We start from the raw sequence: 14,984 nt of genomic DNA on the forward strand, positions 1-14,984 counted from the left end.
GGGACCCTGCGTTCATTCACTCAGCATCTATTTGCCAAGTGTGTGCTCAGCATCTGGCCTGTGTCACCTCACAGGACCCTCAAAACACTCTGCAAACCCACTTTACAGACGAGGAGACTGAGGCCTGGGGAAGCCAAATCATGAGACATGTGGTGCTTTGGGGCCCCCCGCCCATTCTCAGTGTTGGCTTGACTCTGAGCCAAGTCATGGGATATGGGGGTGGATCGTGCAAAGGGACCACCTCAGAGACCCCTGTGAGCACAGAAGGGGCTTCAGGAAGGGCCTGTGGGGGGACTCATACCTGGACAAACTCATCCTTTTCCAGGGTGCTCAGATGAGCAGCAGGGCAGCCGCCTGGTCTGGGGCATCCCTCACCCCCCAAGGCCTTCACAAAGAAAGAGATGGCATTGCCTCACATGGCCCAGCCCCTCACTGTCCAAGAGGCGGGAGCTGGACCTGTTGCTTGTTGTTGATGGGGGTGGGGGTGTGAAGAGGGGAGGGGGGATCCCTTCCATCCGCAGGAACCCTGTCCTGGGGTTTGACAGCCAGCAAAGAACCCCTGCGGGAATCGGAGACATCTGCCCAGCACGGATTCCAGGGTCCTGCGGTCCATTCTGGGTTCTATTCTGGGATTCTGTTATTCAATGTAGGATCCTATTCCAGAGTGCTGAGATTTGATTAAACTGCGTCCCCCACGGATGCCGCTGTCATACTCGAGGAGAGAACTGGAAGTGGGAGTGGGTGGGTCACTCGCTGCAGAAAGCAGCATTATGGGGGGTGGGGGCCTGGGCTCTGCCAGGGCACGGAGAGATGCACCGAGCTGGCAAACGACGGGGACCACTCCCCTCCTGGGTCATCAAGAGATAGAAAAAAAGAAATGTCCACTTTATACGTCTCCTCCAACACACACACACGCACACACACGGGGACAGGAGAGATGGTGGCTGTCTGTCTCTAGTGCAACCCAGCCCCGGCCCCCACTCCCGAGCAGTGCACACGGGCGTGCGCGGAGACGTGAGCCCGCGGGGTGGGCTTTCTCTTGCGGCCGGCTGAGGCTCCATCCTCTGGCGGAGACGCCTGGGAGGGGGCTCGGACACCTGTGCTCAGCTGCCGCTGACAGGCAAGGGGGTCTCCTGCGCAGTAGCCCCCATGCCTCCTCGTGCGATCAGCAAGCAAGCCTCCAGCGCTTGTTCTGAAAGGCTGATTCCATTTCTGCGGGTGTTCTCAGGCAGGGAGGCTCACCCACCAAATCAGCTTCTTCGCTCATCAGAATTGGAAGATACGCGTACTCAGGGATCGGAACTCCTGGGTATGCACCTGACCCAAACGTGGCACGTGTCCACCAAAGACAAAACACCGGCAAGGATCTCTATGCTTTAAGAGCAAAACTAGAAACAACCCATATGTCCACCAGCAGAAGAGTGGACGAATAAATGGTGTGTCGCAGCCATGGAATACCACACAGCGATGACAAAGTGCAAAGCGCTGAGGCGTGATATTGAATCTCACGGGCGCGGTACCAGAAGAAAAGCAGGGGTTGGTTACTGTAAAAGTCAGGGCAGCAGCTCCTCCAGCAGAAGAGAGGGGCTTGGGCTTGGGGACACGGGACGGGGTGGTGTCCAGGGTGCCAACTGTGTAGTGGTAACAGGGTGCTTGCTTTGTAATCAGTTGGGTTGCATGCACTTTTCTCTAAGTGTGCAGTATTTTTCAAATTTTAAGAAAAAAAAATTTTTAAGCCAGGCTCTACTCCCACAGAATGCTGTCCCAGTCAGGAGGTGGCCCCCAGGGGCCCCTCTGTCTCCAGGGTCCAGCCCCAAGCCACCTCCTTCTTCTTTATCAAACATCAGCCCTCACCTCCAGGGAGGAAGGGGGCCAGCTTGCAGGAAGTGAGCCAGAGAAGCCACAGGTTCAAGGTCTGTGGAACTGGGTGGGTGGAGCTGCAGTCCTCACTCTGCTGGGTGACCTCAAACAAATCCCTTCCTCTCTCTCACCACAGTCTCCCCACCTGTCAAATGGGGTGAGCAGCAGCCCTGGTGTCCCCCTGACATGGCAGATGGATGAGGTGCCCTGGCAGTGCTGGGAAACAGTGATAACCCTGGGGAAACTGAGGCCCAAGAAGAGAAGGGCATTGCTTGAGACTCCTCACCCGTCCCCAACTGTCAACAGGTGTCAAAGAGAGACCGAGAACTCTCTAACCTAGATGTATGATGACACTGCACCATGCTCCTGGTTCTAGAACATTCTATGCTGCTATGTCTAATATGGTAGCTGACTCTCAGCCTAGAACATTCTAGGTCTGCACTGTCTAACGTGGTAGCCGACCCCAAGTCTAGAACATTCTAGCCTGCACAGTCTAACATGGTAGCTGACCCCCAGCCTAGAACATTCCAGGTCTGCACTGTCTAATATGGTGGCTGAGCCCTGGTCTGGAACATTCTGGGTCTGGGCTGTCCAAAACAGTAGTTGATCCCTGATCTAGAACATTCTAGATTTGCACTGTCCAGTACGGTAGCCCTTAGCCACGTGTAGACATTGGAAGTTTAAATTTACATCTGTTAAAATTAAATAACATTAAAACTTCAGTTCCTGTGTCACTCTTGCCCCTTTTCAAGGGCTCCATAGCCACACGGAGCTAGTGGCCACCCTACTGGACAGCACAGAGAGAACACTTCCACCTTCAAGTTCTATTGGACAGCAATGGTCTATAATGGGGATTGGCAAACTACAGCGCTATTCGGGCCCCCAATCTGTTGTTGTCAATAAAGTTTTACTGGCACACAGCCACGCCCATTTGTTCACTTGTCATCTGTTACTGTTTTACACTTTGAGTAGATGTGACAGAGGCTGTATGGCCGGCAAAGCCATACATTTCTGCTTTACAGAAAAAGCTGGCTGACCCTTGGCCTGGAACATTTTAGAACTATGCCATTCACTACAGCAGCCGACAGCCACATGTGGCTACTGAACACTTGAAATGTGGCTTGCGTGACCAAGAAACGGAACTGTGTTTAATTGTGTTTAGTTAAAATTAATATAGGACTTCCCTGGTGGTGCAGTGGTTAAGAATCTGCCTGCCAATGCAGGGGACATGGGTTTCATCCCTGGTCCAGGAAGACCCCACATGCCTCAGAGCAACTGAACCCATGTGCCAGAACTACAGAGCGTGCGCTCTAGAGCCCGTGAGCCACAACTACTGAAGCCCACACACCTAGAGCCCGTGCTCCGCAACAAGAGAAGCCACCGCAATGAGAAGCCCGCGCACCGCAACGAACAGTAGCCCCCGCTTGCCGCAACTAGAGGAAGCTGGCACTCAGCAACGAAGACCCAACGCGGCCAAAAATAAATAAATAAATTTATTTAAAAAAAAATTAATATAAAGGTAAACCTAAGTCTAAAAACTGATACTAGCCGACTTCATTCTTGGAAAACCTTTAAGTATGTTTAGGACAATTTGGGCAAGTGAATCTACTTTTTCAACTGTCAATTTTATAAAATGCAAATCCAGATTGAGCATCTCTGATAACCACTGAGTGTCCCACTTGAGATGGACCAGAAGTGTGCAATCCACACACCGGATTTTGGAACACTTAGGATGAAAAAAAGGAATGTGAACTATCTTGTTAGTAAGTTTTACGTGGGCTCTACTGACTGCCTCTTGATAGGATTTTGGAGATAGTGGGTTAAAATAAAAGATAGCATTAAAATTCATTTCAACTGTTTCTTTTTACTCTTTAAATGATGCTCCTAGAAAAATCTAAATGCTATACATGGCTTGCATTCTATTTCTATTAGCACCGTTCTAGAACATTAACCAGCTCCTTATTCTCCAAAACAGGGTTTCTCAGCCTCAGCACTGTTGATTTGGGGCTGGATAATTCTCCATCGTGGTGGGCCGTCCTGTGCACTGTAGGGTTTGGAGCAGCATCCCTGGCCTCTACTCACAAGATGCCAGAAGCATCTCCCGGTGATGACAACCACAAAGGTCCCCAGACATTGCCCAGTGGCCCTGGGGGCAGTAAACTCGTCTGTCAGGATCTCACATGTCCTTGCACTCAGCAGGCCAGGCATGTTCCTGCTTCCAAGTCTTGGTACACCCCGTGCTCACACCACCCCCATCTGCCACAATCCTCCCCATTGCTCAAGACTCAGCTCAAATGCATCCCCCTCCAAGAAGCCACCCTGTTTGCCCTCCGCGAGGTCATCAATGCAGGTCACCTGGTTCTCCCTTGAGATGCTGCCCACAGTGACCCTTATATCTGGCTCTTCATTTTGTGGTCACCCCTTTTAGTGAGTTGAATGGTTGTTCTCCCTAAAAATATGTCCAAGTCCTAACCCCTGGAATCTGTGAATGGGAACCTATTGGAAAAGGCATCTTTAGAGATGTAATTAAGTGATAGATCTGGACACGAGGTCATCCTGGATTTAGGTGAGCCCTAAATCCAACGACTGGTGTCCTCATAAGAGAAAGGCAGAGGGGCTTCCCTGGTGGCACAGTGGTTAAGAATCCATCTGCCAATGCAGGGGACATGGGTTCAAGCCCTGGTCCAGGAAGATCCCACATGCCGCGGAGCAACTAAGCCCATGCGCCACAACTACTGAGCCTGCGCTCTAGAGCCTGCGAGCCACAACTACAGAGCCTGCGCTCTAGAGCCCATGAGCCACAACTACTGAGCCCACGAGCCACAACTACTGAAGCCCGCGTGCCTAGAGCCCGTGCTCTGCAACAGGAGAAGCCACTGCACTGAGAAGCCCACGCACCGCAACGAAGAGTAGCCCTTGCTTGCCACAACTAGAGAAAGCCCGCACGCAGCAACGAAGACCCAACACAGCCAAAAATAAATAAATTTATTAAAAAAAAAAAGAGAGAGAGAAAGGCACAGACTTCCATGATGGCGCAGTGGTTAAGAATCTGCCTGCCAGTGCAGGGAACACAGGTTCAATCCCTGGTCCGGGAAGATCCCACATGCCAAGGAGCAACTAAGCCCGTGTGCCAGAACTACTGAGCCTGCGCTCTAGAGCCCACGAGCCACAACTACTGAGCCCGCAAGCCACAACTACTGAAGCCCGCGTGCCTAGAGCCCATGCTCTGCAACAAGAGAAGCCACCACAATGAGAAGCTCACGCGCCGCAATGAAGTGTAGCCCCTGCTCACCACAACTAGAGAAAGCCTGCACACAGGACCAAGAACGAACGCAGCCAAAAATAATAAAAATAAAATTAATTAATTAAAAAAAAAAGACTCCTCACTCCCAATGCAAGGGGCCCGGCTCCGATCCCTGGTCAGGGAACTAGATCCCACATGCATGCCGCAACTAAGAGTTTACATGCCACAACTAAGGAGCCAGCGAGCCGCAACTAAGACCCAGAGCAACCAAATGAATAAATAAATAAATAAATATTTTTTAAAAAGAGAGAGAGAGAGAGAGAAGGGCAGAGGGAGGTGGGAGAGCTGAAGACACAGAGAAGAAGGCCACGTGATGACAGAGGCAGGGATTGGAGGGATGGGTCTACAAGCCAAGGATTGCCAGCGACCACCAGAAGCTGGGAGACAGCCTGGGATAGAATCTCCCTGAGAGCCTGCAGAGGGAGGGCGGCCCTGCTGACAACTGGATCTTGGACTCTGGCTCCTGGAACTGGGAGACTGTAAGTTTCTGTTGCTTTAAGACACCCAGTTTGTGGTGCCTTGTTAGAGTGGCCCTAGGAGACATCTACACCCCCAGATTTACTCCCATCCTGAAAGTCAGGGTCTGCCCTCAAGGGACCCCCAATCTAGGGGGAGACATAGGCAGACGCAGACACCCCTGGCCCCGAGGGGTCAGGGATGAGCAGAGGGAGGAGATAACAGGGGTCGCCTTGAAAGCAGCGTAGAGATTCTCCAGGTAGGAAGGCAGTTTCCCACACGTTCTCCGCACGACCTAGAGGTTGGTGTTCTTCCCGGGTCCTTAGTATACGGGGAGTGAGGAATTGCTAGGGGCTGCCGGAGACCAAAATATAAGAGCTTAACATCTCCAAAAATGGAATCTACTTTGTACCCACATTTTTTTTTTCTTTGCAGTACGTGGGCCTCTCACTGTTGTGGCCTCTCCCGCTGCGAAGCACAGGCTCCGGATGCGCAGGCTCAGCGGCCATGGCTCACGGGCCCAGCCGCTCTGCGGCATGTGGGATCTTCCCGGACCGGGGCACAAACCCATGTCCCCCTGCATCGGCAGGCAGACTCTCAACCACTGCACCACCAGGGAAGCCCTGTACCCACATTTTTTAACAACCCTCTCTCCAGCTTGGTCAGATGGACCTGGCGATGACCAGTTTGGAGACAAGGATGACTGAGCCTCTGAAGGAAAGACACTGTCAAGGTCACACAGGTTGGGAGGGGTGGAGCTGGGATGTGAACCCACAGGATCACAGATGTGGGGGGAGGGGTGACACATGGAGGAGAGGCTCTGGAGAGCAGGATGTGGGGATGGCAGGGCTGGAGGGGGGATGGGGGAGGGAGGAGGAGGAGCTTGTTCAAAGGGGATGCTGTGGCCAGTTTGAGCTCTGCTGGGTCTGGGGTGCCTGGGAGAGTCACCAGGGGGTGGTTTCTGCACACAGAGCTGGCGAGAGAAGTGCAGCATAGGTGCTCAATGAAAGTTTGCTGGTGGCTGGATAGATGGATGAAAGAACTGGATCCATGGGCTGGGAGAGTGAGCAGAGAGAGGAGGACAGAGAGCCCTGAGCCTGACACAGAGAAGGAACCCCTGGCAACTGGCATCTTTACATCCTGAAGAGGCCTCGGACCAGAGACCAGACTGGAAAGAGGGGCGGGGCATACAGGGAGGGATGGCTCCTTGACTCCTGGCTCTTCCACCGTCTACCAGAACCCAGCTTTAGCCCCCAACACAGAGGGAACAGGCCCCTGAGGCCTCAGGCAGCCAAAGTCACTGGCTTTGGATCTCAGTGATCTCATCAGGAAAATGGGCACAGGGGAATGGGGAAGAGGGACTTAGCTGATGGGGGTGGAGGGAAACTGCTAGGAACGTTGGCAAATCTCCATGTGGGTATTGATTTCTCTGAACAGAGAGTCAGAGCTTCCAGCCAGGACCTGATGCCACAAAAAAAAAAAAAAAAAAAAAAAAGTCCACTGGATATGGAAGGATTGGGAAACAGCACTGGGGCTGTTGCTAGCGTGGGGTCTGCAGTCAGACCATGAAGGTCATATCCCTGCTCTGCTGCTTGCTGGCTGCCAGAACTTGGACAAATCCACTACCAAACTTTGTCCCTCCAAGGTGTCTCTCCCCAAGGCCCCCTGGCTCCTGGCAAATTGCCAGGATAGAATATGGCAGAAATGAGAGTGTGTCATTCTGAAAGGAAGCCATAAAAGGCGCCGTGGCTTCCTCCTGGCTCATGCTGGCTCTGATCACGTGCTCTGGGGGAAGCCAGCAGCCCTGTTGTGAGGCCCCTCCCTCAAGCAGCAGGCACGAGGAAGGTGCCCACGGGGAGAGACGCTGAGGCCTCCAGCCAACAGTCGAGCTCTGGCTGACGACTTCACTGCAACCTCAGGAGAGACCCCAAAGCCAGGACCACGCAGCAAACTCACACCCCAATTCCTGACCACTGGCAACTGTGCGATAACGAATGCTGATTTTTTTTTTTTGCGGTACGCGGGCCTCTCACTGTTGTGGCCTCTCCCGTTGCAGAGCACAGCCTCCGGACGCGCAGGCTCAGTGGCCATGGCTCACGGGCCCAGCCGCTCCACGGCATGTGGGATCTTCCCGGACCGGGGCACGAACCCGTGTCCCCTGCATCGGCAGGCAGACTCTCAACCACTGCGCCACCAGGGAAGCCCGAATGCTGATTATTTGAAGCCACTAAGTTGAGCAGTAATTTGTGATGCATCAGGAGATAACTAATACAGTCCATAGAACTCCACTGTGCCCCTCAGTGCTAACCTGTATGGACGGACCTGCCCTCCAGTTTCCGGTTGGTTTGGGGAGGTATTGGCAGAAGGTCCAAGGGAGGGAGAAGAGTGAATTCCGGATGGTGTTTATTCCACAGGCTCTAAGTCACCTTTGCATGTCCTGTTCCTTCTCCTGGCATGCCCTGCCTTCTCATCTTTCAAGTCTCTTCTCAAATGCCACCTACTCTGTGAATCCCTCTATGACCTTCTCTACAGTTTCACCCCATTATACTCTTCCGATGCTGAAGATCAGAGAGGTTGAGTTACTGGCTCACTGTCACACAGCAAAAACAGGTGGGAGCTAAATGAGGAGCCCACTGATGTGGCCACCAAAGTGTATGCTCTTGCCTTGGCCACTTCACCTTCCAAAGAGGGGCTCTTTGTTCTGCAAGATAAGGTTGAGGCCACCCCCTCCCAAACATTTTGATGCTTGTTCAGAGTTGAGTCAAACCCATGCCACAGCTTCATGTCCCTGGCAGGCGAACCCCAGATTGTCCACTGTCAGCCGTGCTGTGCCCATGCTCCCAGCAGTGATGGCATGATGCCACCAAAGCATCCGCTGAATCCCCTTGAGGCTGAAGGGTCCCTGAGATTTCCAGAGGGAAGGGGCGACCCCCACCCCCGAACTCATGTGGGGGGTGCCACAGTTCTCACTGGAGACCTGGCTTGGCTGGCTCAGGGGGACCATCCCTCCTTTACCAGGGGCAGGGACCTCCTGCCCACCCAAAGAGGAAAGGGCTGATAAGAGAGACCAGTAGGGACAGAGTCTGGGCCAGCTTTCCCTGGGGAGGAACTATTACATTAAGGGGCCATAGCTTCATTTACTCCATGAGGACAAGGGGAAAGAGAACCCCTTCTTTTTTTTTTTTTTTGCGGTATGTGGGCCTCTCACTGTTATGGCCTCTCCCGTTGCGGAGCACAGGCTCCGGATGCGCAGGCTCAGCGGCCATGGCTCATGGGCCCAGCCGCTCCGCGGCATGTGGGATCCTCCCAGACCGGGGCATGAACCCGTGTCCCCTGCATCGGCAGGCGGACTCCCAACCACTGCGCCACCAGGGAAGCCCAATCCCTTCCCTTTTTATGGTGAGAAACAGGTAGGGTCTAGGCTCCTCCTTGAGGCCCACGGGCCCTGCACATCTGCCTCTCTCACCTCCTTGCCCTCCCCTCCTCCCTCTCTCCCCCTCGCTCACTCTGCTCCAGACACACGGGCCTCCACACTGTTCCTCCAACACGCCAGGCCCGGTCCTGCCCCAGGGCCTTTGCACGGGCTGTCCTTCTGCCCTGCCAATATTTCCTCATCCTGCAGGTTTCAGTCCAATGACACTCACATGCAAAGTCAGGTGCCCTTGTGCAGTATGCAGCCTGCACACCACACAACCACCCTGATGTGAAGTATACAGCACGGGATGCAGTAGGCACACAAGAAATGCTCATTCTGGTGATGATTTCTGTCTCCCTGTTCCTTACGCCTCCTTCTGAGTCCAGAAGCATGTGGGCTTCACAGCTGATCCCAGGAAGGGCCTTAGCCTTCCCCAGGCAGAAAGCATCTCCTCCGTGTGTCCCCTCCCTTCCCAGACAGCACCCAGGACTCACCCCGGGCAAGGTCTTCTGTTCGTGCAGGGCAGTCTGAGCTTTGATGGCGGAGTCCCTGGCACAGTAGGTGAGAAAGGCACAGCCTGGAGGGGAGACAAAAATGGGTGTTAGGAGAAAAGGATGCTGTATATCCATGTTCACAGCAGTATTATTCACAATACCCAAGAGGCAGAAACAACCCAAGCGTCCACTGACTGATGAATGGATAAACTAAACGTGGTCCACCTGTACAATGGAATATTAACTCAGCTTTATAAAGGAAGGAAACGGGACTTCTCTGGCGGTCCAGTGGTTAAAACTCTGCGCTCCCACTGCAGGGGCGCAGGTTCGATCCCTGGTTGGGGAAATAGGATCCCACATGCCACACGGCACAGCCAAATAAATAAATTAAAAGGAAGGACATTCTGACACATGCTACAACATACATGAACCTTGAGGATGTGATGCTCAGTGAAAGAACCACACACAGAAGGATAAATACTGTGTGATCCCACTCACAGGAGGTCCCCAGGGGAGTCACATCCATAGAGACAGGAAGTAGATGGTGGGGGCCAGGGGCGTGGGGAGTTAGTGTTTCATGCGGACAGAATTTCAGTTTGGGGAGATGAGAAAGTTCTGGAGGTGATGGTGGGGATGGTTACACAACAGTGGGAGGGTACTTAATGCCACTGAATTGCACACTTAAAAATGGTTAAAATGGTCAACTTTGTGTTATGTGTATTTAACCACAATAAAAAATATTTAAGGAAAGAAAAGAAGGAAAAATGATTAAGGTGGTGAATTTAATGTTATGTGTATTTTACTACAATTTAAAAAACAAAAAGAGAAAAGGAGGCTGGAGCCCCCTTTGGGTGGGGCAGTAGGAGTAGCTCAGCTCTCCCTTCCCACACGTACACTTCCCAAAGGGTGAGACAGGGAAAGGCAGAGAGGAGAATCAGCTGTTAATTAAATACGTGGCTGATGCTAAAAAGCGGGGCGAGGTGGGGGAGGGGAGAGGGGGCAGACCTGCTGTCCCAGGGAGGAGGGTGGGGAGGGCACCAGCAGCCCCAAGGAGTCAGGAGAGGCCTCAACACTGGAATGAGGAGCACAGTGACTCTGCCACTAACCAGCTCTGTGGTCTCGGATGGGACGCTGCCCCTGTGTGGGCCTCAGTTTCCCCCATCAGAGAGGATGGTCCGAGGGTGCGGTGGGATGGACCCACCAAGGGGCGGGGAGCAGAGCTACACGGGTGGGGTGTGGCGTCAAAGGGCAGGGCCAATCAGGAGAGGCAAGGGGCGGGGCCAGCCTTAAAGTATTCCAGAGAGAGGGTGTGATTGGAGGAAGTCCTGAATGGAGGCGGGGGGTGAGAAGCGTGAGAGCCACAGAGACAAGAAAGGTTGAGAGACAGACACAGAAGAGGAGCGAGCAGAGGGAGGCGCCCAGAGAAAGGCCAATGAGATCAAAGATATTTTGAAAGATGTTGGCCTGAGGCGGGCTAGAGCATGCAGGCAAGTTCCCTGGGATGGACACAGGGATCCGGGCTCCAGCGCCGGGTTTGCCTAACCCCTATGGGCCTCAGTTTCACTGTCTGTGAAATGAGACCATGGCTGGCTGCTCTGATGCTGTCGAGTCCTGTGTCCTCCATGCCCAGCTCCCTCCCCATGGTCTCTCTGCCTCCCCCGAAGAGAACCCCCTGTGCAGAGCCCCTAGGAACAGCTCCGTGGGCACCACTTCCGCCCCGGGCTGGAGCTAATTAAAGCCGCATCCTGCTGGGCTGCACTCACTACGCGGCTGCTCCCACCAGCTGGGCTTGGTGATGGGGAGGGGTCCCCGCCCCAGGCCTGAGAGGTGCCCTGCAGCCCTGGGGAAGGGGCACCAGGCAGAGCTGAGGATAGCTTCTAGCATTTAAAAAACATTTAAATGTGTTGGGAATGTAAAATGGTGCGGCCGCTGTGGAGAACACTTTGGCAGCTCCTAAAAAAAGTTAAACATAGAATTACCATATGATCCAGCAATTCCACTTCTGGGTATATATCCCAAAAGAATTGAAAGCAGGGACTCGAAGAGATATTTGCACACCTGTGTTCATAGCGGCATTATTCACAATAGCCAAAAGGTGGAAACAACCCAAATATCCATCAACAGATAAATGGATAAGCAAAATGTGGTCCATCTATAAAAGGACCACAGAGGAAAGAAATTCTGACACCTGCTACAACATGGATGAACCCTGAAGACCTGATGCTCAGTGAAATAAGCCAGACACAGAAGGACAAATACAGTATGATTCCACTCATAGGAGGACCCAAAGGAGTCAGACCGATAGCGACAGGAAGTAGATGGTGGGAGCCAGGGGCTGGGGGAGGGGGATGGGGAATCAGTGTTTCATGGGGACAGAGTTTCAGTTTGGGAAGATGAGAAAGTTCTGGAGATGATGGTGGGGATGGTTGCCCAACAATGTGAATATGCTTGATGCCACTGAGCTGTGCACTTAAAAATGGTTAAGTTGGTAAATTTTTTTATGTAATTTTACCAGAATAAAAACTTGTAATTGGGATATATTACAAACATCCCCTCTTTATAAATTGTGTGTGCTTATTCTTTTTTGATTATATTTGATGCCCATGTCTTCTTCCAATGCATGCCTCGTCTTTCCACTTTTTTTTTTTTTTGGTGTTTCTATTTTCTGAATAGAATCTCCCAAGGTCTTCAGGGAAAGGAGAAGCACTATGAAAATCAGCCATAAAGACTGAGAGAAATTAGGCATGATTGGCAAGAAATTGGGCTGCAGGGAGATGTAAAATAGGGGCAAAGCCCTTTCTCCTTGGGTCCTTTCTTGCCTGTGGAGCCCTATATGCAGAAGATGGAGTGTGTTGGCCCTAGGAGGGTCGGTGAGACCCCTGAATAACCTTCCATCAGCCTCTGGGTCTGGAAGGTTTGCAGCGAGAGAAAAGAACAAAACAAACACGCGAACCGCTGTCCCTGGTACTGAAATGTTTCCCTGTTTTCTTGGCCCTATCTCTTCTCGGCCTCTTAGCTTCTCTTTTCTAATTGGTGAAAACGTGTCATGTTCACCAGTTTCTGGATAATAGAGCCTCGAATTTCAGGTTCTATTAGGGTTGAATTGTTTCCCTCCTCCCCCAAGCTCATATGTTGGTTCTCCTAACCAACAGGACCTCAGAATGTGAACTTATTTGGAAATAGGGTTATTGCAGATGCAATTAGTTAAGGTGAGGTCATAGTAGAGTAGGGTGGACCCTAATCCAATATGAGACTGGTACCCTTATAAAAGGGGGAAAACTTGAACACAGAGACATGCACACAGGGAGAATGCCATGTGAACATGAAGGCAGAAATCTGGGGGATGTATGACAAGCCAAAGAACAGTAAGGACTGCCAGCACCACCAGAAGCTGGAAGACCTGCATCAGATTCTCCCTAATGGTCTCAGAAGGAGCCAGCCCCTGGGACTTCCCTGGAGGTCCAGTGGTTAAGATTCCGTGCTCCCAATGCAGGGGGCATGGGTTTGATCCCTGGTTGGGGAACATGCCACATGCCACACAGTGCGGCCAAAAAAAAAAAAAAAAACGGAAAAAAAAGAAGCCAGCCCTGCCAACACCTTGATCTCAGACTTCTGGCCTGTTGGACTAGGAGAGATTACATTTCTGTTTTTTTAAGCCACCTGGTTTGCAGCACATTATTTCAGCAGCCTTAACAAATAAATACAGTTCCCAACAAACACAGACTTTTAGTGATGATGTTAATAAAGCTCCTTAGTTTTTTTGGGGTTTTTTTTTGTGGTACACGGGCCTCTCACTGTTGTGGCCTCTCCTGTTGCGGAGCACAGACTCCGGACGCGCAGGCTCAGCGGCCATGGCTCACGGGCCCAGCCGCTCTGCGGCATGTGGGATCTTCCCGGACCAGGGCACGAACCCGTGTCCCCTGCATCAGCAGGCGGACTCTCAACCACTGTGCCACCAGGGAAGCCCTAAGCTCCTTAGCTTTTATTGCTAATAAGCTTATACTCAATACTGACTCATTTAATCCTCACAACAACCCCACAAAGGAGCTGTTGGCATTGTCCTCGTTTTACAGATGAGGGGTTGAGGTAGAGAGAGGGGAAGTGACTTGCCCAAGGTCACACAGTGGAACATCCCAGGCAGTCAGGTGCCTTGAACTGTGTGCTAACCACTGGGAAACACTGCCTGGAGTTTGCATCTTTTCTAAAAATTTCCCCCAGGGCCTATGAGGGAAACAGGCCCCCCAGGCCTATGTGGAGGGTCACAGGCCCCTGCCTTAACTTTCCCTGTAAGGAACCTTAAAATAGTACCACCTTTCTGAGAGAATGTGCTGCTGGGTCAAATGCTGAAGAGGCCATGGACCCCATTTCAATTGAGGGGGTCTGGTTTGCTGCACCCTAATCCTAGAGAGACCCTCCCAGGGAAATCTCAGCCCAGCCAGTGTCCACAATGGGTGAGCCTCTCAGCAGATTCCAGCCCTGGCTACCCTCACCCTATACACCAGCCTCGTCAATGACAAGAGGGTGGGACCAGGTGTTCAGCAAAACACACTCCAAGCCCCGCGCTGGCCAAGCCCTGGGGTTCTGTAGAGGCGGGGAAGGTCAAGAGGGCAGCCCCACCTCCAAGAACCAATAACCCAGAATGCTCAGTACTTGACAACCCTATGGTTCCCTTCACACCCACCCCCATTTTTCAAAGCCTGGACAAGAGCTGACCTCTCGACACCCCAGGTGGAGTAGGGACTCCTTGGGAAACAAGAGATTTCTTCAATATATGAAAATTGTCTAACAACTAGATCTACCTCATCATGGCTCTCTTTGGAGGGAGGGAGTGCCCTGTCCCTGGAGGCAAGCAAGCAGCAGATCCCCAGAGAGGACACTTCTTTACTGGGAAATCCAGAGGGTCCCTCCTCTTGATGAGATCCTCTGCTCTCTGCCCCAACATCTCAGCTTTTGGAATTTCATGACTTGAAGTTGTAATAATGACAGTAATAGTTGAAGTTCACTGAGTACCAAGCATCTTAGAGAGACATCACCCATATGAACCCTCAGCCTAGCCCAAGAGAATGGCACTACTGTATCTATTTTTCTCCCCATTTTAAGATGGGGACACGGAGACACCAGACATTGAGCTGTCACACAGCGACGGGTCCCAGAGGTGGAATTTGCACCCTCGAAGTCTAACTCCAGTCCCAGCCCTTCTGCACCACAATATTTCCCCTCTTATAAGATAACAGTAGAAGCAATAACAGCCAATTCACTGAACACTCAGGGTGTTCGCTGTCCTGGGTACCTGGCTCCACGCCCCTCTCTTCTCTGCAGGAATCCTATGAGGGAGGTGTTATGCATTGTATGGAAGAATTGAGGTTCAGAGAGACAAAGTGACTTGCCTATGATTGCACAGCAGGTAAGGGGTGGAGCTGGAATTTGAAGCCAGGGGTATCCGATGTCATGGGCT

The 14,984-nt window shown here is 52.1% G+C and overlaps 1 protein-coding gene across 1 annotated transcript in view; it reads right to left on the minus strand.

The window, feature by feature from the left end:
- Positions 1 to 14,984, minus strand: part of CELF5 (CUGBP Elav-like family member 5) — a gene marked incomplete at both ends in the record, with an annotated part of 47,374 nt that overhangs the window by 18,422 nt on the left and 13,968 nt on the right. The window contains 1 exon segment of the mRNA XM_082621231.1: positions 9,530 to 9,612. Coding sequence (XP_082477357.1) covers positions 9,530 to 9,612 — 83 coding nt within the window.

Source organism: Mesoplodon mirus (assembly GCF_964341445.2).
Source record: "Mesoplodon mirus genome assembly, chromosome: 5".
Classification (NCBI taxonomy): domain Eukaryota; kingdom Metazoa; phylum Chordata; class Mammalia; order Artiodactyla; family Ziphiidae; genus Mesoplodon; species Mesoplodon mirus.